The sequence below is a fragment of the Charadrius vociferus genome, unplaced genomic scaffold (genome assembly GCF_000708025.1).
Source record: "Charadrius vociferus isolate BGI_N301 unplaced genomic scaffold, ASM70802v2 scaffold304, whole genome shotgun sequence".
In the NCBI taxonomy this organism is placed as follows: Eukaryota; Metazoa; Chordata; class Aves; order Charadriiformes; family Charadriidae; genus Charadrius; species Charadrius vociferus.
The window spans coordinates 214,756-239,820 of NW_009648042.1; the positions used below are offsets into that span (position 1 = coordinate 214,756).

A 25,065-nucleotide genomic window follows, 5' to 3' on the forward strand; every position below is an offset into this window, starting at 1 on the left:
ATTCCTGCTTTGACCTGTAACTTGGAAGAGGCAAATAGTATCAGTTTCTCAGAGTCAGAGTAGTGAACCCAAGACTAGAGGCAGAATCAGAAATATTGTGGAAAACTTATGAACAAAAAATTTTATTTTTAGTATGCACCATTTTTTGATTGTAAGAAATAAGACTTTGAGTAAAAGTCAGTGTCTTATTTATTTATCTTATTTTGGGAAATTTGGGTTGACAAAATTTGGTTTAGACTATCTTTTCGGTAAGTAATCCTTTCTAAGCATCCTAAGAGAAGTATGTAATTAAAACCGTATGATTGTGTGTATATAAATGCACAAAACCTATTAGAATATCTTTAGTCTGGAAATAAACTAGAGAGTTTAAGTTACAGTCTTTTCCTCTGTCTCTTTGTAAAATCTCATCTGTCTTTGTCTTCATTCAGAAGTTGATCAGTGCCTTTTGTTGGAGCCTGTTTTCCATCTGACACTGGGATATTCTGTTCCGGTTCTTTTTCTCATGTGTTTTTCCTTTCTCTGTTCCTGCAATTTCCTGCAATTCTGTCCTTAGCTGTCATCACTTTTCTGGGGCATGTTATACCTTAGCTTTCTTTGCTAACAGTTTCCAGGTTTATCTCACTTGCATTTCACCTCTTAGATTCTGAATTCATACTGTTTCTCCATACCATTTCACTCTTGAGTTTTCCTGTTCTTTCATTTTGCAGATATTCTTGTTGCTCAACATAGCAAAAATGGCTTATGGTGTTTAGCTCTTCTTGCTATTCCTTGCTTACATCATGTATAAGCAAAGTATCCTACATGTTACACATTTGCAATGTCTCAACTAGTCTTCCAGATGGATAAGGATTTTTTCTTTGCTATTGCTTCCGTCCTGCCCTTTTCTTTCACAGTCTCCGCAGTATTGCAGCTAGATCTATTCTCTTGGAATTTTCCAGGATATGCTATCTCATTTGCTTTTATGCATGTCCTTTCTTTGGTGTTGCTTACCATTTTGCCTAAAGTTAAATTTCTTCTGTTAACCCGCATTTATGTACAAACTTTTATTTCATCTCTCACCCCCCTGTTATTGGCCAGATTTGTGTTATCATGCTGGTTTTTTTCCCTTACTCTGCTTTTTGCTTGGAGCTGCTTTCTATGACATGCATGCTAAACTCCTTATTCCAACTCACTTTTACCATAAAGATCTATAAAACTATTCAGCACGTGTCCACAGGATATAAGTCTATACTTTAATCTCCTGTACTCTGCATCCAAACAATCCTTACTCTATCTAAAATTCCACCATCTTTGAGACAGATTATATTTTAGTATATGCACTCAGTGAATATGAATCTGTGAATAACAATAGAAAGCAAACCCCTAAGTAATACCTGAGTGTGAGGAGTCATGGGCGAGGGAAGCTTAATACTCCAGCTACTTTAAATAGGCAGGATTCTGATAGTATCGTTGTTTCTCATCTAGACTTCTTGCATCTAATGGTTCTTTTTCTCATAAAATTTCTCGTGTGGCTTCAAAACCAGCAGTTTGGTCGCTCTTGTTGGTCGCTTTGGCTTTAAGCACGTCATCTCGGGGTTTGGCTGTTTTAGTTCCTTAGATATGAGTTCAGAAATATGAGTGAAATAAAAGCTGAATGTTATCTTGTGAAAACTACTCACAAGTGTATTGTGAGATACGTTGGTGGGTTTGTGACATAAAGAGACGTATTTGAGGCTTTCAGCATTTGGGGAGAAAAAGCTGTCAAAGCTGTCTGAGGTCTGTAATTCATTTTGCGGAAAGGTTGCAATTATAATCTACTAGAAGTTCTTGCTTTTCTTCAAAAGGCTTATTTGACTTTGTCAGTAAAGTTTTTAGCATCTTTTATCTTTGCAAAGCAGAAAAACAGCGTTCCTTGTAGTATCTTTATTATACCTGTTAGAACGGTGAGCCTGAGAAAGGAATACGCCTTTACCACGCCTGTCAGTTATGCTGTTATCTTTGCTTGTGTATGGGAAATGTACTGCATGCTCTTATCCTTGTGAGTTAAGAAAGGGAATGACAAGCTGAAGGGAGTAGTATAATATAAAAACCTGATCTAATGCTTGCCTATTGGTCTGAAGGACAGCTCAGCGAAGGTATAGATCGTTTGCACAAAAGAGGGCTGTAAACAGTATTTATTAAAAAATAGTGAGAATCCTTGAAAATTAAATTAGAGGTAAGATATATGGCTATTGTTACTAAAATCTGAGGCCTTCCATTGCTTTGGGTCTAAATTTCATAAAAGTCCTCTTGGGGAAGATTTCACAAAACTCTAACCTATGGTCTTGTGGGAGTGAAAGAGCCCATTTAATGAGGATTTGGTATCTCCTTGTCATATGATAATGAGATTGCTTGTTTATGAGAAAAAGAGTGTATGTGTAGGTGAGAAAAGTACTCTGGGGCGAAATATCTTTTAAATATTACTCTTATCTGTTCAATGGATTTAAGATTTGATCACAGTCAGTATTTTTTTACACTTCAGATTTCTGCCACCAAAGTTGTGCTAGTAAGTTTTAGGGTTTTATCCTTGGTAAACATATCAGTGCTGGCAGAAGCACTAGTGCTAGCAACTGTACTAACGAAATAGTACTTCCACTGTTAAAATAGTAATGTTAATCTGCTCCTACTCTAGATGTGTTCACAGAAACCAAATGTTCCTGCAATAGGAGATGAACTGTTGCAGCAAATATACCATATTTTCTTTAGAGTTTTTAGTTCCTAGGACTGGTAACATCATTCTCTCGTGAATGTTTTTTAAAAGTCCTATGTGATGTCTAACATTACAAGTATTTTAGATAAAAATGTGCATGTTCTATGACATAGCAGAGTTTGACTGAAATGGTAGGTTTTCGTTACAGGTATTGCACCCTGCTGTAGAGTCTCTAGACCTCCGAGACTGTGATATTTCAGATAATGCATTATTGCAGCTTTATAACTGCAAGCAATTGAAAAAAATCAACTTAAATTCTTGCAAAGAAAACAGATTGGGAATCACCTCAGAAGGTATGTTATCTGTGCACAGATAACTGGGATCTTATTTCTGTTTTATTTTTCTTGTTAGATTGGAGTAAATTGCAAAAAATACCTAGGGTAAATATTGCTTGAAAAATCCCCAATGCCACACCAACACTAATTAAAAGTCACTTCAGTGGTGTAAATTACAAGCCTAGAGCACTGATTATCTTATGAAAGAGAGCTATCAGGTTACTCTCATGCTAGGGTTCTGAGAAAACTATGCTACATTTGGTTGTATTTTCCACTTCATCTTAATTATTCCTTCCTTAAAACTTGTTCCAGAGCCTTACTGGTACCACTGGTGTTGAAGTTTCAGGCTTGTGATTTCCTAAATTACTTTTTTCACCTTTTAAAATTAAATATATTTGTTATTAAATAAGCCTATAGCATCTTCTCTAACTTAAAGTCCTGAAGCAATTCAAGTCTTTTAGGATTTCAGGTGTTACTTTTAATCTCCAGTTTTAAGTTGTGTCAGGAGCTATTAGCTTAAGAGAATTAAGCTTGCTGAGTTTTGTTTCCCACAGGTTCTGTGTTCTTTTCATTACACTTGCTCCTTCGCTCAATCATTAACTCCCCCTTATTGAAAACTGAGGCAAAATATTAATTTAGTATTGACCTAATGTATATCATACTTTAAATCAGTCTTGGTTTGTATTTTCATACCGTGGCACAGTGATACGCTTACATTTTTACTTAAGTAATTGGTTAAACTTTTAAAAATTGATTTTTAATTTATTTTCAATGTCACCTCATTGTTATACTTTTTGACCCCTAAGATACATTTTGCGATGGTCTTCGCTCCATGTCTTCCACTGATTTCCAGTATGGTTCTTAAGGTCCACTGATTTCTAGTATGGTTCTTAAGGTACCAGCTAAGCCTAGAGTTCTTTATGTATACTTTTTGTCCATTTGGATAGAGATTCCTGATTATTTTGCAATTGAAACTGGGAAGTCTACTTCTTTACTGGTGAGTTTGTTGTCCATCCAACTTTACTAACTTTCCTACTTACAAACTGAGCCCTGAGAATCAGTTATGAAGCCTTTAATTTGAGCTGTAACAGTTCTTTATCACTCATCTCAATTACATAGAGAAATAGGTGATTGCAAACCACCCCAGGTGGGGAGTTTTTGGTTGTTTTGTTTGGGGGTTTTTGTTTGGTGTGGGGTTTTATTGTTGTTGTTTTGTTTGGGGTTGTTTGGTTTGTTGTTTTATGGGTTTTTTTAAGGAAACTGCTGGCTACTGTATCCAGAAATATCTGAGCCCTCTCATTACTAGGAAACACTTGCTCTGTAGGTTGCACATGGAACCTTTAGTGTCCTTTAATACAATATGCAGTAGTACTTCTCTGTTAAATTCAAGTACAGCTACTGTGTCTGCTATCACTCTTTGCAAAGTGATTCCGATCCAAGCAACTACTATTTTATCCATGTTTCTTTGAAATTCTTACATAGTAACCTATCTTAATGACATTCAACATTTTATTTCTATCTATCCAGAAGTGATGTAATTTTCTGTACAGCTGAAGTCATCATGTTTCTGTCATCCTTGAAATAAATTCCTTTCACAAATTGCATCTGTAGTTCATGTACTTTTATTTTATTGACTACCTCCCGGCACTTCTGTCCAAATATTTCAGTTACTGCTAACTGCCAGGGCTCTGAGGATACCAACAGACCCTAATGGCTGTGACTGGTCTCACCTGCCATGCCCACCTACACCATGGACGCAGGGACCTTCAGTCCTGGCCTGAGCTGTGTCATAGGTATACCTGGTTCCTGTCCTGCTTCTGAACTATTGTTTTGATTTCTTGAATTGACCTCAAACAGGACCCCTTACCTTGCTTTTTGGCTGATACTCACTGCACTGTCAGTGGGATCTTGTGCTATCATCAGTCTGCTTTCAAACCATTGACTTTTTTTCATGCACTCACTGAGGTGATACCTCATGTAATATCCCTCAGGTATCCTTCTGCAGTATGGAAGGGAATTCAGCATTTAGAAATTTTTATCAACTCTAGCATTGTTCATTGGCACTTGCTTTTTCGTATCCTTGAATTAAAAGAAACCAACCACAAAATTATTTCCTTGTACAGAGTCTTGCTGGCATGGCATGAGCTGAAAGTTAGAACAGTCAACAACCAGGAGACAACATATTGGATTCAGCATGGTGATTATGTTAAAAAATGATTAATTTTTTTTAATTGCTCTGTTTCTTTGACAGGTGTCATAGCACTGGCCTTATCCTGTCCTTACTTGCGTGAAGCATCTTTTAAAAGGTGCTGTGATATAACTGACAGTGGAGTTCTTGCTCTTGCACTCAATTGCCAGTTCCTACAAATAGTGAACTTGGGCAGCTGTTCAGGCATCATGGATGCATCTCTGCAGGCACTAGGAGAAAACTGCAAATTTCTTCACAGTGTGGACTTTTCATCTACTCAGGTAACTATGGTGGCAATTGGCTAATTGACTTTTGTTTCTTTTTTAAGATTGTCATGATAAAGTTGAAAGGGGATTTTTTTTAGCTCTACTCTTGACAAGATTTAGGACTACAGTTCACTTCCAATTTCCTCCTTTCAAGGAAAAGGAAAGATATATTTGCATCTTGGTAACCAGAAAAAAAAAAAAAACGTTTTTGGTATTACAGCGTGTATTGTGGACCAAAGATAACCATTTATTAGAATCTACCTATTATTGGAGATTTTTTTTCAGTATCTTTATTTAGCGTCATCATTTTTTTCAAGTTGTAAAGTAATCCAAAATATTTTATTTAAAGAAAGTAGAATCTTGGAGAGATTATTGCCTGCTTTCAGTTAGGACAAACTGTCCTGAATAGTAATTACATAGGATGTAAAACAATATAAGCCCCTAGTAGAAGTAAACACTCTGTAACTAGTTCTAGTTCAAGAGTGACTGTGCTTTCTGAATAGCTTGTCAGAGTTATGTTATGAAGTCAACATGGAAAGAATGACATTTAAAATGGCAGAAAGGGCAGGTAAGAGGATTTAACAACAGTTAGTATTTAGCATGAGAAGGGGGAAATCAGCTGCAACAGCAATACTGCAACGTACTTCATAATTACAGTAGGATAATGAAGTGGGGGAAAGGATTTTTTGCAGTAAGTGTAGCGTACAGTTGACTGTGATGATGAGTGATTATGTTGAAAGTGAGTCAAGCATAATGAAGTGTCAGATCTGGAAAACGCATCGCAGGTTCTTATTTTAGATGCTGTTCTTCTTTCAGTTTTTCCAGAAGTAGGGCATCAAAAGTAATTTAATATTTTCTTTGGTAATTTTTATTATTATAATTTAACTTTATTTCTTCAAACTTACTTCATTACTTTTTTGTTCCCTTGCCTCTCTCTTGCTTTATGTGAAATAGCTGTTTCCCTGTATATGTTTTAAATGAGATGAAAGCTTCTTGAGTAATTAAACGTTTCCACATTTTTTTCCTTTCTGATAATCATATGATGATAATACACTAGAATTCTGAATTTAATTAGACTAAAAATAAATGGAAACATATATAAATGAAGTAAGTTTAAGATGAAGCAGAGAAACTATGGATGGCTCATGCTTGTAGAGATTGCAAGGCCTAACCATGTTTTTGTGTTTGATTGCCAAAATGCATAGTAAAAATATTATGTGGAACTGGCAAAGCTGTGTGTAAGAGTAAAACAGTGAGAATGTTGGAAATAAATGAACAGGCAAAGAAGGGCATAGCTCACTTGCAGGAACAATGAAGCAGATGTGAACTAGACTACAGAAAGACCAAATGCCTCAAGGTGATGTAGCCTTTTTAAAAATAGGCTCATCTGGTGACTGCAAAGATGAAGTACAATAAGTAAAAGGTATAGAAGTGGTGCAAAATGACAAGAAATGGGGCAGGTGAGGCAAGGGAAGGATAGAACTATGAAGGAGATGTAGCTCTATGTCCCCTGTATGCATACAGAGCGGGTGAGTGGAAGCTTGGCCTGAAGAACTCTGCTACGCTGGCCCAGGACCACATAAGAAATGTTTTGATGTGTACTTATCAGTATGCTTATGTTACCATTCTCAGGAGGTAGATTTTATACATAAACCCTGTACTTACTGCTGTACGTCTAGTGTGTTCTAAATTCCAGCAGTGTTAACAGGTAGAAACATAGACTCAAGTGTCCAAAGCCCTGCACTAATTAAATGGTACGTTTCCTCTTTAGTGTTCATTGATCTGGTGTATGGCAAATAATGGTGGGAAGAATCTTGCCTGAAAGGGCTGTGCAAACTGCAGCAGTTTTCTGTGTAGGGTGTGGGACAGTGTAGTTTTCTGCAAAATGTGTTGGCAAATGCAGGAGTGTTGCGGCTTAGCTGTTGTATCTGTCCAGACACTTCTAATGGAGAACAGAGCTGGGTTGCTAGTGTACTTAACTGCTGGTACTGGGCTCTGTAAGCCTTGGCTACAGATGATAACTGGTGATAACTGGTCTGTACCGAGAAGCTGACATATTTGTGAATTCATACTAACTGCAGGTGGTTTATCACCAATATAAGAGTGTATCCCTTGAAGAGGATGTGCAGGTGTGGCATTACAGGCAATCCACATCAGTAGAGTAGGAAACAATGCTGCAACACTGTAGTAATAGTATAGCAGTGGTTACTGTGAGCTGGTACAGGGAAGTGAGGGGACTTTGTTTTAGTGCAAAACTGGTTTCATGCTCATGCGCTATCATAACCATATACCCGCAAGCATCAAGACAGTACCATTCAGATGATCTCTCCAGTGTTCAGGCACCAACCAGGCAGTCTGGTCCAGGTTTGTTTTGACGACATGGAGAATAAGGGACACAGGCTATCAAATCTTCATCGCTTTACTCGAGTTGCTCTTAAGTTGTTGACCATGCAATGGTTTTGGATGTGCCATTTTATACCCTTTAGGAACTGACAGTGATTACTCTTTCCATTCTGTCCCACCTATGGGAGTTATTAGAATTTATTCATTTACTGCCCTTTGTCTCCTGGTCTGGGTGTCTTCAGGAGCTAAATCTGCTGTCATCTTGATGACCTGCTAAGCTAGGCACTGACAATACCTGCCATTCTTACAGGCCTTTACATGTCTCCATGCTGGGACATTACTGTCCGTTCTCCATTTGCACTGATCTGACCCTTTCTATTACAGTTCTGTGCAGTAGACTTGCAATAGAGGGCCAGAAGACAATAAGACAATTTGTGCAATGGAAATAATCCAATCTTTAAACAGAAGTGGAGCTTGTGGTCTCTGAATTCTAGCTATTCAAATTTGGCTGAGCCTTACTGTGTGTATTCGCTGACTACTATTCCTGCATATAAGCTCTATGAAAAGACCTGTGTGACGGATCTGATATCCAATCCAGCTTTTGAAGTGGGGAGGAAACTTAAAGAATTTGGTTCCTGGAAGCAAACGAATAAATTGGCCTTTCTTGCCTTTCTAAGGAAAGGAATGTCTTTTGTCTCTCTCCTCTCTTGCAGGTAATCATTGCTCCGTGGCCCTCTGTACCCAATCGCTTTGATAAAGCTTTTAGTGTGAGTGTATGACGACTGCTGTAAGACTGCTTGTTGAGGGATTTTTTACTTACATAACTGGTTTACTTCAAGATAGGTAAAAGTAAGACAGCGGATAAAAGATGGCTGTGATTACTTTTTTTTTCCCAACCCCAGAAACTTCCTTCAGGAACATCTCCAGCAGTCCTGAAAACAGGAGATAAATTGGTCTGGGTATAGCAGAAGTGCCTTAAACCTTATAAATTAAAAGTGCCATGCTCTGACCATAATAGCTTACCCACTGTTAAATGAGAAAAGGAAGCTGCAGAAATAGCAGTTAAACGGTTGGAAACATCCCAGTAGAAAACCAGGCTGGATCACATGGCAGTAAAATGCAACAGTGTTTAAGAGACTGAAAGAAACATACTTTGATAACTTTCTCTGCAAGCTTAGTTGGGAAGAAAATACTGTAATGTTAAGTGTATTCAGTGACTGCAGGGAATGAATAAATTGATAATTTTTTTTTCCCCTCCAAATAGCTGTGTTTGGGGGAAAAAAAAAAAAAAAGCAAGCTTTAATCCATTGTGTTAATAACGTGTTTTTTTCTCTAGGTAACAGATGATGGCGTTGTAGCGCTAGTGAGTGGAACATGTTCAAAGAATTTAAAGGTAACTTACTTAACCTAATACCAAAGAAATGAACAAAAGCAAATACCTGCATTTTTTAGTTGTTATTATCAGTATTACTTCTGAGGGATGTTTTTTATTGACTGACTTTTGCCTTCATTTCTGTACACAGTTGCCTTGATTTGTGTTAGGAATTGGATATTTTCTGTCTCTCTGGCTGCCCCAGGCCAGCTTTTTGAGAATCTCAGTCTTTTCAAAATGAATTTTCTTCTGTTGAATGTAGTATGCTTATGCTTATTTTGACTTCTGTTGTTTTAGAGAGCTGCATAATAAATGCAAGTGAATGCTTAACTTTTTCCCTTGATTTCTTTGGAGTTATGGCTTGATTCTGTTGAACACTGAGGCAGAATTTGTAATGTGGATAATTTCATTGATTTAAGAAATCAGTTAGCACCTCCGCGTAGGTAAATCTCTAACTCATGAAAGCAACTGTGAAAATGAAGTTGTCTTTGCATAAAGGTTCTCTAGGCACTGAGGCAGTGTTAAATGATGGAGAAGAGGCATCCTATACCTCATGCCATAAATGATCTTCTGCTTTTCTATATAGTACATTTCTTCTCTGTGTGTGTGTTTTTGCTTTTGTAAATCCAAGCTATTAATGTAGAAACTAAGATGGGAAACAAATCATACAGGTTGTAGTGTTTAATAAAAAAAAAAAAACCTAAACATAATGCCAGATCTGGGTCAACTGACAGTATTAATAGCCTTGAAAAAATATAGCTGTTACTGTTTCATTTGGAGGGTGAACAGTTAGATCTGGTTTTGGTTTTTTTTCCAGCTGATTCTGTCTAATTTGGATAATCTTTTTAGTCTTGATAAGTCTTGTGGTACAAGATGAAATTATTTTTTTTCAGACCATAGTAATGAGAGATCTTTTTTTTTTTATGTACTAGAAGTATCTTGTAAATATCTCTGTCTTTTAGCTGGTTACACCTTAAGCTGTAGCAAAACATTGATTCCAGATTTTCTGAACAACCCTGATGCTGTGCAGATAGTCTTCATAAGACACCTCTCATATCCAGCCTACAAATGTAAAGGAATGTGTATCACTGTGATTTGGACTAGGTCATTTGGACTAGGTCAGTCTCAAAAGTCTTCAGTACATATGTTTTAAAACACAAGTTTGTAATAACCTTTTGAAAACTTACTACAATATTTACTTATTACAATAAGTTTTAGGTTTGCTATTGAGTTGAGTGGGGTTCTGTAAAGTTCCTAGGGTTCCTAGACAGTTTTGAACTATTTTCCAGCAATGTTGGTATAATTACTCTGTCATTGTCTTCCCTCCTCTGTATCATTACTGTCCACAGTACACTGAGAATTTTACTCTTATGTGTAAGCCCCTTTTCTTCAAACCATAGAAACACAGTTCCATTTATTTTTAATAAAAATTTCCAGCTTACAAAATGTGGCCTTTGGTGGTTCTTGGTCACATTGCTGTAATTGCTATTTCTTTGAAAGTGCACTGGCCTTCTTTTGTGCGTGCTGCAGATGGATGCCTGTGGAAGCTGTGCTAGATCAGGATGAACAAGTTAGGGAGCTTATATAAGACCTGCTTCATCTATAAGTGTTCAAGAAAGTAACGTTGAGGTGGTGCGCTTTGATTTCAGAAGAACTAATGGGAAATTTCAGTCATGCTAGACTGAATAGTAGTATGGATTTTGCTCGTTCTTTTTCCTCTGCTCAATATTTGTTTCTACTTTCTTAAAAGCCATCTATGCTTTTTCGTTTGGGTTTTGGGGTGGGGTTTTTTTTGGGGGGAGGGGGTGTCTGTGAAGTTTTAATAAGGCAAAATGTAATGGTTTGGTGTGGACTTACAATTCTATAAACAGAAGTTGTGTTCTGTCGGTATAAACAGCTAGAAATGTTTAGGTCTCTTTTTTACAAGCAGTAAGAAAAAGAAATTTAGTAGAGAATATGGAATTATTTGCTACAATCTCTTCAGTGTAACTCTCTTCCTTGTCTGTGTCACAATCCTCATACCTCTGTTTCATAACATCAAAGTGCAGATTTATAGACGGTGATCTGTTCAGCAAGCTGGTCTAGTGGAAAGTGTCCCAGCCTATAGCAGAGGGGTTGGAACTAGATGATCTTTAAGATCCTTTCCAACCTAAACCATTCTAAGATTCTATGTCAGGTACCTGGTAAAAAAAATAGGGTCTTAAAATTCTCAAACTGTAACGAGCAGGCAGATTTATAAATCTTTTTACTTCATTCAGAGGCATTCAGATTCTGCATTTCACATACTTATTAAAATGAACTAAAAACTGTACATAGATCAGCTCTTGTATATCTTGCTTTTCTGAATACTGTTCTTGTTTTCTGTGTCATCATTCTGTACAAAGTTGCATCTGTTACAAAAGGTCCCTTTCATTTCTCTCCTCTTTCAAGGTCCTTGGAGTTTATCATTTGGAAAGACACTTTTTCACAATAAAATAATGGGTTTTTTTATTTTTACCCCAGAATCCTCAAAGTATAGTTTCTGAGATCCTATTTTCATTAGATTTGATAGGCTCTTTTCTGCATTTCTTCTTGTATGTTGTATTTATTGATATGTAAGGCAGTTTGGGGGGGGGGGAAGTTGGTAATAATCTATTAATTTATTCTGAATTTATTCTTTCTCTAGCACATTCAACAGGTACTAGTTATACAACTGCAGGGAAATGATGAACAGAGCAGGTTTTATTGTACTCTTGGAAGAAGTTCTTAGACTTCTTTTAGGAACTATGTAGATAGATAGATAGATGTTAGGAACTTCAGTAGAGACTCATGAATCCTGCCTGTTCTGGGAAATCCCAGAATCCAGTTTGGGTCCTGTTCTCCTGGACAACAGATTGCTAGGAGAATGTATGTCATAGCAAAACTGATGGGACTCAAACACCACAGAATCTCATTGAAGAGTTTTCTCAGTTGTCTTGAATGATATACGTGTTTTGGGAAAACTCAGGTTTATGGTTTTAGTTTTCACTTTTCATAGAAAGGCTGTCTTATTTTTCCTGAGGGTATTTTCCTAGTCTGTACAGGACCACATATGGGATCAATGCACAGGGGAGGAGTAGGTCATAATTTCTTCTGGGTGCGGATCTCTGAAAATGGTTGGGCAAAGGAAAGCTCTGCCTCCAAAACTATAGGTGCTCTGACAGGCTTTTGTTATTACTATTTTCTTATCAGGAGATCCACATGGAACGCTGTGTGAATCTGACTGATGTTGCTGTGGAAGCAGTCCTTACTTGTTGCCCGAAGATACACATTTTTCTGTTCCATGGATGCCCATTGGTGACAGGTAGGTCAAATCGTGCAGGGAGTAAGAAGAGTAATTACTTCCTGATAGTATCTTCTTGCTCACTGAAAAAGCACACTATGCATTGTAAATAATCCCAAACAAATAATAACTTACTAGATAAAATGATAATCATAAAAGATGATGTGAGAGTTTTGCTTTGAAATACAGCAACCTTCAGAGAGGGATCTTTTTTGTTGTTTTGGAGTTTGGAATTTTTTTTCTTTCCTTCTCTCCCACCCCCCAACATGCTGATGAAGACCCAAAGTTGATGGTAAGACTTCAGAAAAATATTTTAGCATCTTAAACCCCTATTCTATTCCAAAAATATGCAATAGCATCCATTCAAGAAACAGTGGAATGGGGTAGGACTGGTCAGTCTGAAAAGAAAGCAGACTTAAGAGAGGTTATGATCTTATCTTGGGGGATTTTTTTAAGTTCAGTTATGGTGATGCTTTACAGTTATGTGATTGGATAAAGAATGGAGTGGTTTTGAAGCACTACAGGTATATCTGAAATGGGATATTGTGATAGCAAGATAAGCATAAATGCAGATATATAATTTAATTATTTTGCTGTTTACCTAATTTCTAAACACCACCTATATATATTCTGAATGAATAACAAGAAATTCCTTGGTTCTTTTGCAGATCGTTCCCGAGATGTTTTAGAGCAGCTAGTCATATCAAACAAAATCAAACAAGTAACATGGACTGTTTACTGATTGTTTATCGTGTACATGTGAGTGTAAAGTTTACAGATGGGAGAGCTCTTTCAGAAAGCAAGCTCCTTGGAGAAATAGCTGGTGACTTATGTACTACCAGATTGCTTCCCTCCTTCTTCCCACCAGAGGTCTCTGTCACCATTCCAGTCCTTGCCTGTAAGTCTGGGCTTCCCAGTTGTCTCTACTTGGAGCCCTATCTGTCTTTCCAGCGCTGATCATGCTTCATTAAGAGCAAAGTTAAACTATAATTAATATTACACTGTTATCTCTCAGCCTCCTCTTGAAGTATCAGATTTGGCAACTACTTGCCATCTTTTAGCATCTTAGCTACATATACAAACCCAGTTTAAGTGAGTCCCTGTGCTGAGTTTTGGGGTCTGAGAGCGTAGTTATAACTAAAAGTAGCAAGCCCAAACATAGTATTAACACTTACACAGAAGTGTCCGTAAAGTTGGGACTTTAATCTGACAAAAGTCAACAGACAGAACTGGTGAATGGAGGTGGCGTTAACAGCAATGCAAATGTATTTTAAGTAGTAACAGTCTCCTTTTACCATCTACTTCTGCTAGGTCCAGAGGAAAAAACATAAGTACTTTTCTTTTGATGTTACTGATGCTGCAGGTTTCTGGTTTTATTTACCTTCAAATACCTACTGGATTTTTATACATTCAGAAGTAGTCTGTGAATATGTAAACATAACATTGTTTTAAAATTATTGTGACTTAACAAACTTCAGAGTAGTAGTTGTGACCAATAAAAGAATCTTGTATATAGGAAAATAATTATTTGCTCTGGCTTTTGCCGGTATTCCTGCATGAAAATCCTTTTAGGGAACAAAACATTGGTCCTCATAAGCATAGCTGTGAGTGAAATAGGACCAAACAATGTTTGAGTACATGAATCTCAGGATGGTGGAGTTCAGGAGAGTATGTGTTCTGCTATATGCAGTTTATAATATCTCCAGCGGCCTCCAGAAGTTGAAAATATAACCATTTATATATTGTTCAATTGGAAAAAAAATATTTAGACGTGTAGAATGAGCTTATTACATGATGGAGCAGTAGTCTCATCACAGTTATGTCATGTTCACTGGCTTTATTGAAATAGCATGATTTCTAGTGAGACTTTTATGAATTCTACATTAAACTTTTATAAATGCTAGCAATTTTAGCATTCTACAGGGCAGGTAGCACACTGTTGATACTCTGCATCTGGAAATAGCAGGGTTTGGCTAGGGAGGTCTTACATGGATCTGATGACACTTAGAAACCCAGGAGTTCAGGCAACCATAAGGAATATGTTTACTTCATAATTTAACACTTGTCATAGCCATATGCATTTTAAGTGTCAGAGAAATAAAACAGTCTTCTACTAATCTATTTAAAGTTCAGGTCAAATTGCATGGAAGATAATAATATAATATGTTGCATCCAGTAATATTAAGGGATATTATGATGTCTGACAATAATCTCTGTTCTTCTGTTGATTACATGGCTTATGGAAGAGCAAGTCCATTTAGAAAACTTATTCAAGTGTAAATGAAAGCATAATTATCAGACTTCAGTGCCTAAATCCCTAATTCTTGTTGCATGCAGTACGATGGTTCAGCCTAGTGATGTATGTGTTCCTGTGATACCTATAGGTATAACTGCAAACCATTCTTGCAAACACAAGTTGGTTTTGCTACATTAGCAAGTAGCATTTGAAGGCTGTAATTGCAGCAAATCCTTGGACCCGATAGAGGCCTAAGAACCTAAATATATATGTAGGTTCCTGTTTTAATCAACCAGATTTTATTCCTTTATTTGGCTTAAGTTTATTGGTTTGCCATGTGGAATTCCTGGTATCAATCAGGGCCCATCATTCCTTTGAACTTTTGGACATGAGCTGGCAATAAATTTGTTTTGCATTCTTTTTCATACTAATTCATCTAGGTGATTAGGCAGCAGCACTTAACATGCTCAGTAATCCTGTAAAATAAGTAAAGCATAAGGATCAGGCTGCCAGTCCTGGTTTCAGGAAGGGTGCCACAAAAAGAGTACGTAGAATTGTAAGCTAACTCCAGTGGAAAGGGGCCTCGGGAGGTTTCTAGTCGTAACTTCCTGCCCAAAGCAGGGCCAGCTCAGAGCACCTTAGTCGGGGCTTTATACAAACAAATCTTGAAAGAAGATGACAGAGCCTTCACAACCTTTTGAGGCATCTTGTTCCACTATTTGACTGTATTAATGGTGGAAAAAAAAAATCCTTCTATCCTGTTTGACCCTATTTTGTTTCAATTTACACCCTTTGTTGCTGAAAGAGCCTGGCTGTCATCCTTACAACCTCCTCATAGATATAGGCAGGTTCCTCATAGGTCCCTTGAAGCCTTCTCTTCTCCAAGCTGAACAAGCCCTGTTCCCTCAGTCTGTTATTGTATGACATGTTACTATAACATAGTAGTGCAGTGATGGTTGCCAGACTCTCACCCCAAGTGCTACATCCAGAAAGAAAGTTATAAATGGAGATAATGTAAAGCAGCTAAAGGTGGAAGACCACCAAATTCTGTAACAGCAAAGGACACTTAAAAAAAATTTCTGTCTGTGGGAGAGTGCTACTGCTAATCTCACTGGAAAAGTTGTGCTTCTTCCCCTTGCTAATGTAACCTTGGATTTGTCATCTTGAAGGCAAATGCAGCTTACATTGTGTCCTTAAATGTGCATGTAGATTTACCGCGTTCTCCTATAACCTCTTCTAAATGTGTAACTTAGTGGTATATCCCTACCTTGTGCTTAAAAATCTGTACAACACTGCAATGAATTAACACTGTATTTTTAGGTTTGAAAGTTTAATGCAAGTCATGTTGAATCCTTCACTGCTGGAGCTTGACTCAGGTCTCTTATGGGTTTGTTACCAGCATAGCTCCAGTGGAATATTTTTTGATTCAAGTTAAGTCGCAGTTATTTTCCACAAATGTTTACAAGTGTTGGGTGAAGTGGGAGAAGAACTTACCACTTCATATTCTGTATTGTTTGGATGTTGTTATTGTTGTAAATTGTTGAGTGAGCACTGCAGAATATTCGCGTATTGTTCTGAAGATTAAAGTTTATAAGTTTTCCATTGGGATAGCTCTGAAAACTTCTTAAATTATATTTTATGACCATGTACATCTGAATGTGGTCCTAAACCTCCTAATTCATAAACACCATGGCTTTCTGAGTGAGTCCCACATACTTCTTCATTTTTATAGGCTTCTACCACATCACCTGGTATTTGGATAGTTGTAGGTGCATTGTGTTCCATTCTGCAGTTAGTTCTCCATCACTGCCTGTTCAATAGTTAACTGCTAAAGGTGACAGTTCCTGACAGACTGCTCTGAAAACACTGGTTTCTTCTTCCTATGGCTGCATTTAAAGCCTCTCACCTGTGGATCAAATTTCCTTTTTTACATGGCAGAGGGTTTTTAGTTGACAGATGTAGCTGAGAATGATTCTGGAGCTTGTTATCCAGCAAGTTCTCCTCAAGAGAAAAGTAATTACATCAAACGTTTATTCCCTGTTTTTATTTAGTTACTTTCTGTTCAGAAGCATCATGGAAAGAAAGTTTTCTTCATCCCTCACTGGCTTTCCACAATGATAGATTGCCTTTTTTACCCCTGCAAAATTAGGGAATGTAGATCATTTGACCCTACTCTCTAGAGGATAAAGTTACCCTATAGCTATTACTATTTACTTTCCGCTTACTAAAAACTTTTCCTTTAGCTATAGTTCAAGAAGCATATTTTAGATTTGTGTGCAACTCCTAAGTAATCACTCTGACAGCTTCAAGGAAGAGTAGATTTTTATTATAGTGGGGAAGGGGAAGATTCGAATTAGTTACTTTGACATTCAGAAGAGAGATCCAGAAAAAGAGCAAGGCACTTCAAGTTGAGCATAGTATGAGCTAATAATCTAGCGGAGAGTTTTATGAAAGACAGCAATAATTTTCTCTGTAAATAAGCTGCAAAAGTCTTTGAAAGCAGTGCAGTAATCTTTCAGCCACCACCTTCTCCCCACAGCAGTATGCTGGATGTCCAAAACATTTCACAATGGTGTCAGAGAGCCAGATGTGAATATACATGAAAAACATCAAGCATGCAAACTCTTACATGTAACTTATCTTTGGATTTGCACTTTGGTGCAGGCCCCTTTGAATAGTTTGCATGTAGTTTTTACCTCAAATGGAGCGAAAGCCTCAGTGAGTATGACTGAAATCAGTACAGTGAAGGTACAGTAATCTACTTAGCGTCAACAGATATGTTCCATGTTTAATTCCCATTTTCATTTTATATACTTACAAAATAAAAGCCAACCCAGTGAGACAAAATTCATTTGAAAGCCAGCTTCAACAGTTTTCTAAGCTGTTTGAGGGCTGATAACTCCAGACGATACTTGATGTTAATCCATTGTTTTCTTGTCTAGTATACTCAGGAAGTGAATATTCTATAACTTTGTGCAATTGACTGTGAATGCTGTGGCTTAAAAACTGATGCCTGCCAGGGTCACCAATGAGCACTTCAGTTTTCTGTATCCTGATGCATTTCCTCAGCCAGCGATGCAGACCGTCAGCAAGTTGTTCATCATAAAACATATCTCCTAGAACAATGAGGTCCCAGTTGCCGGCCTCTGAATTAATTATGTTCTTAATGGTGATGGGGAAGGGATTCAGGTGGTTCAGTTCACAGTTCAAGATCATTGCCATTCCTGCAACTGAGGAAAAGTCAAAGTAAAGTGAAAGTTACCTTTTAGGATTCTGCTGTTCAGCCCTGTTGTAAGTTTCATTGACACACCTTTCAATTTCACCTCTTAAATATTTTTGTTTCTCCTATCTAGGGACTTCCACAGTTTTCATTATGGGTCAAAAACTGGCATAAAGTGACAGAATTTTATCCTCATTGCACCATGACCCAGGGAAGAACTATTCCTGAATGGATACCAGTGGAAACCAATCGCGGAATCAAACCAGAGTATCCAACTGCCTTAATCTATGGATATATTTCCTCCCTAACCAATGAGTAATTAAATTATGAATTTGTAAGTCAGTTATGGGAAAACAAAGTTTGGAGAAGAAGGCAAAATCTAGGCCCCAAAGTGCAGGAAAATGCTGTGGTCCTACAGAGAAGACAACTTGCTGCTTGGAGTTTTCTTCCAAACCAGCTGTGATGGTGTACAGACAACACTTGATAGAAACTTTACTGTTTGTTCATTCTAAGGAGCTGTGGAGTTATACTGAATGCAAGAGAGGCTGGTACAGCCCAGCTTCTCATACTGGCAAAATCCATTCATCTTTTTAGCATTCTTAGAACTCTGTTTGGAACCTGAATTTCTCCCAGGTTCCAAAGCAGAGAAAAGTCTGTGTTAAACGTGCATTAAAAAATTGATAAATATCTTTATACAGAGGCAAAAAAAAAATGGTCTTACTAGGGTCGATGTCATTAGCAAGGACTTGTGATGCACCACTCATCACAGCAGCTATTGCTGTTGCTCCACATCCACTTCCAAGATCCAAAACCGATCGTCCTTTGACAACGCATGGATTATCTAAAATATACCTGAAAAGAAAAACTGTTAAAGCAATGAACAAGATTACGTAAATTTCTCAGTTTTGCATTACACTGCATAAGAGTTCTTGTCGCACATGTAATGAAGCATGGTATCTTAAAAACATTATTCCATGTGTGCAGCTGGTACATAGCTCCTTATTTGTCTCTGATGATATAAAAATCAAGAACCATCGTCTTTTTGCCTTACTTTTCCCTCACCCCCCAAACAAAAAGAAAGCCAGCCAAGTAAGCAACATTCTGTTTCAGTCAGCTCCTTCTCTGACAGGTGAGCTTATCTAATAAATGGGAACAAACTGTAAGGTGATTAAAATGCTTGGCATCAGAAACAGGAAAGTAAGGATTTGTAGAAATTAAAAGCAATCTGAAGAAACATTAAGGTGTATTGGCAGTGAATATTGCACCTGTCAAAAGACAAGGCCTACCCATCGCCCTAAAATACAGCTTATGCAACGGCTGGGAAGAAGAGGAATTTCTCCTCTCTCTTTTCCTGAGCCATGCAGACACAGATGCAAATTCTTCTGGTCTACTCAATGTTGTTCCTGAGTAACAACAAGAAAATGAGAATAGAGCAGCAGTGAGCAGAAAGAGTATCTTCATCTAGTTGCTGTCACCTGCCACAAGGAATCAGCAAGCAAAAACCTCTAGGCTGGAAATGGAGAAGAACTTGACAGAAGGCAAGCAGCAGTTAAACACTACGAATCATATAGCCATTACTGAGGGTTCAGAACTTTAACAATTGCCTTGAAATTCAATCTCCTGCAAGGGGGAGAGCCCTAGGTCACATAAATTACTGCAAATTGCCATAAATTTACTACCAATTGCCATAACTTCTGTAAAAGTAGAAACAGGAAAGGACTCTAGATTTGTGTCATCTTCTGGCATGGAGGGTGATAGCTGACCCTTCACACAGGGCTACTGGTAAGCACAGCTTTTGCAGGTGGGTTGCAGAGAACCATAATGGAAATTGGTGTAAATGGCAAATGGATGGATGGAAATGTCTGAGCATAGCAGCACCAGCAGAAATGGCAGAAGGAGGCCTAATAAGAGTGTGAAGTGTTGATGGCACCTAGATCCCTGCATATCTGTGTATAGTTTCCTAGGAGCCCAGAATGGGAGAAGAAAAGACAACCTGCCCTCAAGCTGAACAGTTCAAGCTAGTGAGAGGCCACAGCAGGAAGGTCACGATCAGGACTGAAGATACAAAATACCCAGATCAGGAACCACGAGAGGTGAGGACCTGACATCCCATGCCTCTTGTCCTACATGGAAACCTACCAGACAGGTTGAACGTGCATAACTTGGTGCTTGTGAGTATGTGGTTATGAATCCAGTGAGTGAAACCAGCTCAGCGGTACTGACAGTCACCTTCTCCTATGAGGTCTGGCCCCCAGCTTTGTTACACTGTCACCACAATGTTGCAGGATTATTTGCTACTTTGAAGATCCACAGATGTTGTCTTTTCTGAGGGCACCCAGGCAGGACATTTGTGCAGAGGCTCGGTAGGTCAGTTGGTTTGCAACACTCCCCCCGAGGCCATCACTTCTCTGAGGACAGCCCATAGCTTACCAACAGAGCACAGGACAGGGGTGGGACCTCCACAGAAAGTGCTCTGTTTCCCCTTTGTAGGGTCTATGGATTTGCAATGAGTTTCCAGCAGTAACTTATGTAGAGCATGGTCTGGCCTAATGCTGCAAGTGCCTTGTTTCCAGCCGAGTGGTTCTGAAGTTACCGGTAATGATTGTGGTGACTTAGGACAGCTGGAACCGACTGTATCCCCTGGCACACACACAGCGCATCACGCTGCTGTTGGAGACTGCTGTCTGCCATGGTGAGTAACGAGGTTTCTTGGGTTACACCAAGAGAAACAGCTTGAAACAGGAAACTCCTGATGTGGCAATGCCAACTGTGAAACGAGGACAATTATGGAAGCAGCACGTTTTCACGTTCCCTTTTTTTTTTTTTTAACTTTTCCAGATTATGTAGCTAATTTTTGGCATTCCCAATACATCAAACAAGTGCATAAACCATAAGTCAATAAAGTGGTGAAATGCCAGATAATTATTATTGCTACCCAAATATGTGTGCATATAAGTCATATGATAACAAAATGTAGAGATTACCTTACCTAATTTAATTACGCGATGTTTAGGAGCACTCTAATTCACCTACATGGCAGGCTAATCAACTCACAATTTAACAATAAGGCTCATCTTTTTCCTGGTCAAAAAGGCCTTCCTATTTATGCTTTCTTGCAGAAAAACAGCAAAGCCCCAATTCAGATCCTTCCCTTTCATCTATGTGGGGAATGTCTGGCAGCTTGTTCTTTGTTGTAGCAATTATGAACTTTTACTGCTATTCAAAGTGAGAGATTTGACTTTACAGAATAAAAGAACCCTAACTAGTTCCTGGGAATCAGGAACATTAAAGACATTTTGACAGTAAGTGGCCAAAATCAAAATATGGCTTCTGATGTGACTAAAAGACAGCCACAAGAAGGCTTGACAATAAGGCTGCTGAGATTCTTAAATGAGGGGAGCGATTCAGGCCAACCAGCACTCCAAGTGCATCAGCATAAACCTACTTTTCTCAACAGACCAGACACACATCCACACTCCTGTCTGTCTCCTACCAAAAAAACCCACCATGTGTTATGACAAAATAGCAGTCCTCCTGTTTGGAGCGACGACGAGTGACAGAATTAAACACCTCGCTAGGTTTTCATGGCAACTGCACAGCCCTTCCACAGATCCAAATTCAGCCCTGTTTTCAACACATGCATCACCACAGATTTCAACTTAAAAGACATAAGTTATTCTATACGTAGCAGGTGCTGAAACTTCACTGCCAGCCAGCAGAGATCGCGTCTCTCCTGTATGAGCAGAGAGGAATATGGATAATGCACTCTCATACAAGGCAAATACATCTTGTGAGGAATCACTACAAGCAGAGCCAGGTCTGACATCCTGGCCTGCAGCAGACTTGACATATTTGGTGATGCATGCTGCATACCTGGAGAGGGCTTGGCCTCCTGGCCAGTAAATTGCCCAGAACGGGTCCCCGTAAGGCCACAGGTCAGGTTTTTCCCTCCAGAACCTGCAGCGAGGGGTGAGGAGGCGTAGTCGTATCTCTGGCGTGAGGTGCCCACTGCTGGTGACCTCTGTGTTCTCCTCCAAAAACGCTTTCACCTCAGGGTCCAGAGACTTGCCAGCACTCCAGTGGCAGCAGCGCTTCCAGCGCAGAGAGGGGACTGCCCTCCTGTTCCTCCAAGCCTTGGCAAAGGGGTCCTGCCTGCCTAAGAGGAGGAGCCGCTTCCAGCCACGGAAGGCCATGTCTCCCCAGGTCCAAACCCTCCCAGGAGAACTCAGAGCACGGCTTATCTGATGAGCACAGCAGGTGATGAGGCAGAAAGCTTGAAACAAACTCACAGGATGTTTTACATAGTGATGGATGAGAATTCCTGAAAGGAGAACAACACTACATTAAGTGATGTTACTTCAGTGACTTCAAAGCTATGCATCACCAGGGCCTTAGGAAGAGGAGGTTGACGTGCTGTTGTGTGGCCATGAATGTGTGCCTTGCCCCTGCCCAAAGAGCTTTCGTAGTCTGAAAGAAGCGGTATTTAAGGAAGAAGCTATCAAGAGACCCATTTAGGAGAGTGCTATAAACATACTCAGTGAAACAACCAGTTAGAAGAACAGCTGATAGAGCTAAAAATTAAATGTGCCGTCTTTTAACATCTCCCTTCCTCTGCCTTGAGGATATACACACAGCAAGCTACTCCTGTTTAAGGTTCTGCCATTGAATCTTAAGATTTTGCAGTAGGGCTCTGGCACTGCAGGGCCTACAGGCATGGCGAAGGTTATCAGCAGGTTGCTTGAGAGTCGCCATTAATTGCAAGTTTTATAATGGTGATGAATCTTATATAGGAATATAGGAAAGCATCTTCTTAAAGTCAAGCAATTAAGGGATTTACTCAAAAGACTTTTCTTTTGCTCCCTCAGATTTATCAGGCTGCCAGCTCCAAAATGGAAAAAAAAAATCCCCAAGAACTGATCTAAATCAGAATATTCCCAATTTGTTGCATTTCCATCTGTATTTTAAAGGATCAGTCTTATGGTGCGATAGTCTCAGGTGGATGCTATCACTGTAGCTCACTCTCTGTGAGAAACTACATAAGCATAGAATCATAGAATCGTCTAGGTTGGAAAAGACAAATCTAAATCATCAAGTCCAACTGTTAACCTCACACTGCCAAGTTCCCACTAAACCATGTCCCTCAGCACTACATTTACACACCTTTTAAATACCTCCAGGGATGGTGATTCCCTGGGCAACCTGTTCCAATGCTCGAGAAGCCTGTCAGTGAAGAAATCTTTCCTAATACCCAATCTAAACCTCCCCTGGTGCAACTTGAGGCTGTTTCTCTTGTCTTATTGCTTGTTACTTGTGAGAAAAGACGAACCCCCACCTCACTAGAACCTCCTTTCAGGTAGCTGTAGAGAGTGATAAGGTCTCCCCTCAGCCTCCTTTTCTGCAGGCTAAACAACCCCAGTTCCCTCAGCTGCTCCTCATAGGACTTTTTCTCCAGACCCTTCACCAGCCTTGTTGCCCTTCTCTGCACACGCTCCAGAACCTCAATGTCTCTCACTCCAAGCTGTCTAAAGAGAGAGAAATGGAATCCAGCGCATAAAAAAAAAAAGTTTTTAAAAGGTGAGACATTCAGACTAGATGAGCTCACCCTCAAAGGCCTTCTGACACCACTCAAGGCCAGTTTTCAGGTCACAAGCAGTGAAGAAAAGGGGAATGGAAGACTGATATGTCAGAGTTCAGACTCATTTAAGAATCAGGAAAATGGAGAGCGGAGAGCCGCAGCATTCAGCTGAGAGCAAATGAAGAGCCTCTCAGCACTTCACCACATCACCATATTCTCCTCACCCACCATCTCTTGCAGACCCTAGGTCTTATGCTGATCCTGCAGGTGTCCTTACCACGCGGTGGCTTGAAGAAAGAGCAACTGTTTTCCTGCCTTTCTGCTCAGATCTCCCCCTTCATCCACCCTTTACTATTTCCATATCTTTTTTTCCTTCCTCATCTTGCTCTCTAATTTCTTTTCAATAACTCAGACTTCCTTGCCTCGGGGCACAGCTTTTGAACCTCCCCCTAAGCTGATGACCAGGGAAGCATTTAAGGCCTGTGCTTGCCCAGCAGCAAGACTGCAAGTACAAACAGATACATGAGAAACTGCGCTCTCTATTTTGCGATTGTTTTCTCTCTTCAGTAGTGATTTTCATGAAAAAGCAGAATGATGCATGAAGTAAATAAATTTCAGCCCACCCCTGCCGAGTTTTCACAAGAGAAGAATTGTGGCCAGCTTTGCCATCTAGAGCTGTGCAGGTTATCCTTAAAAAAACTAGGCAATGGGACAAGAAAAAAAATAGGGTAATAAAACAAAGTCTTAACACTTTGTATTTCATTACTTCAGTTTTTCTTTATTTTTCTGTATCTTTAGTAAATATTCAGTAAAAAAAAGTAAATATTAGTAAATATTTAGTAAAAAAGTTCATGTGTTTGGTGGCATCGTTGTTGTGTGCTGACCTCTGCTTTAGGTACTGGGTTCAGTATAATCACTTACTAGAACATAAAGTTGGGAACTTCGTTCCCATAACACTGTGCTAGTTAATGCCTGACAGTCCAGTTAAGTCTTTGTTTCAATCACTGGCTAAAGGCTTTGCATTTTTTATCACAAATAAATACCTGTGACTGAACATTTTGCCTTTTTCCACATGTGAGAACGCCATTCAGCAGAGTCCATGTAACTAATGAATGCAATTAACAAATGCCTGCCTTCCTGAAGGCAGAGCTATATAATCCCCATCTGCCTGAGGGAAGCATGAAGTTAACTGAAATCAATCCTGTCAGCTGATGCTGTATGCTGGTTTTTCCCCGTGAATTGCTGCAAATTAGCAGGGCTGAGGTTCGGCAGCATATATTTTGCCTTGCCCGTCACAATGGCGACTCTTTTTAAATTAATTATCAGTAGAGAAACATCTGCCAAGAGCTCCGTGCCCAAAATGCCAAACTGGGCTGAAGCATTTCATGCAGGAAGGCGTCAGGATGGGTTATCCTTGCCTTTGACACACCGGGCCTTCCCATCTTGGTGGGAATAAAATTCAGTGGGCAAGCAGAACTTGAAAAAGAGGACAAGACCAAGCAAAATCCACCCCCCAAAAAATAAAAATCAAGTGCAATTTAAGCTTTTTTTTTTTTTTTTT

The 25,065-nt window shown here is 39.0% G+C and overlaps 2 protein-coding genes across 2 annotated transcripts in view; one reads left to right on the forward strand and one right to left on the reverse strand.

Moving 5' to 3' along the window:
* AMN1 (antagonist of mitotic exit network 1 homolog (S. cerevisiae)) overlaps positions 1-17,984 on the forward strand; it is an 18,825-nt gene extending 841 nt beyond the window's left edge. Inside the window, exons 2-7 of the mRNA XM_009883630.1 lie at positions 2,877-3,021; positions 5,255-5,472; positions 9,137-9,193; positions 12,383-12,494; positions 13,142-13,371; positions 17,730-17,984. Of these exons, the coding sequence (XP_009881932.1) occupies positions 2,877-3,021; positions 5,255-5,472; positions 9,137-9,193; positions 12,383-12,494; positions 13,142-13,215 (606 nt within the window). The 3' untranslated portion in view covers positions 13,216-13,371; positions 17,730-17,984. The remainder of the gene's footprint in view (positions 1-2,876; positions 3,022-5,254; positions 5,473-9,136; positions 9,194-12,382; positions 12,495-13,141; positions 13,372-17,729) is intronic.
* Positions 17,241-22,122, reverse strand: METTL20 (methyltransferase like 20). Its single transcript, XM_009883629.1, has 3 exons — positions 21,803-22,122; positions 18,651-18,781; positions 17,241-17,939 (listed from the first exon to the last, which is right to left on the reverse strand). Exons 1-3 carry the CDS (start codon positions 22,120-22,122, stop codon positions 17,575-17,577), a joined length of 816 nt encoding a protein of 271 aa, XP_009881931.1. The 3' UTR covers positions 17,241-17,574.
* Positions 22,123-25,065: the final 2,943 nt, after the last annotated feature.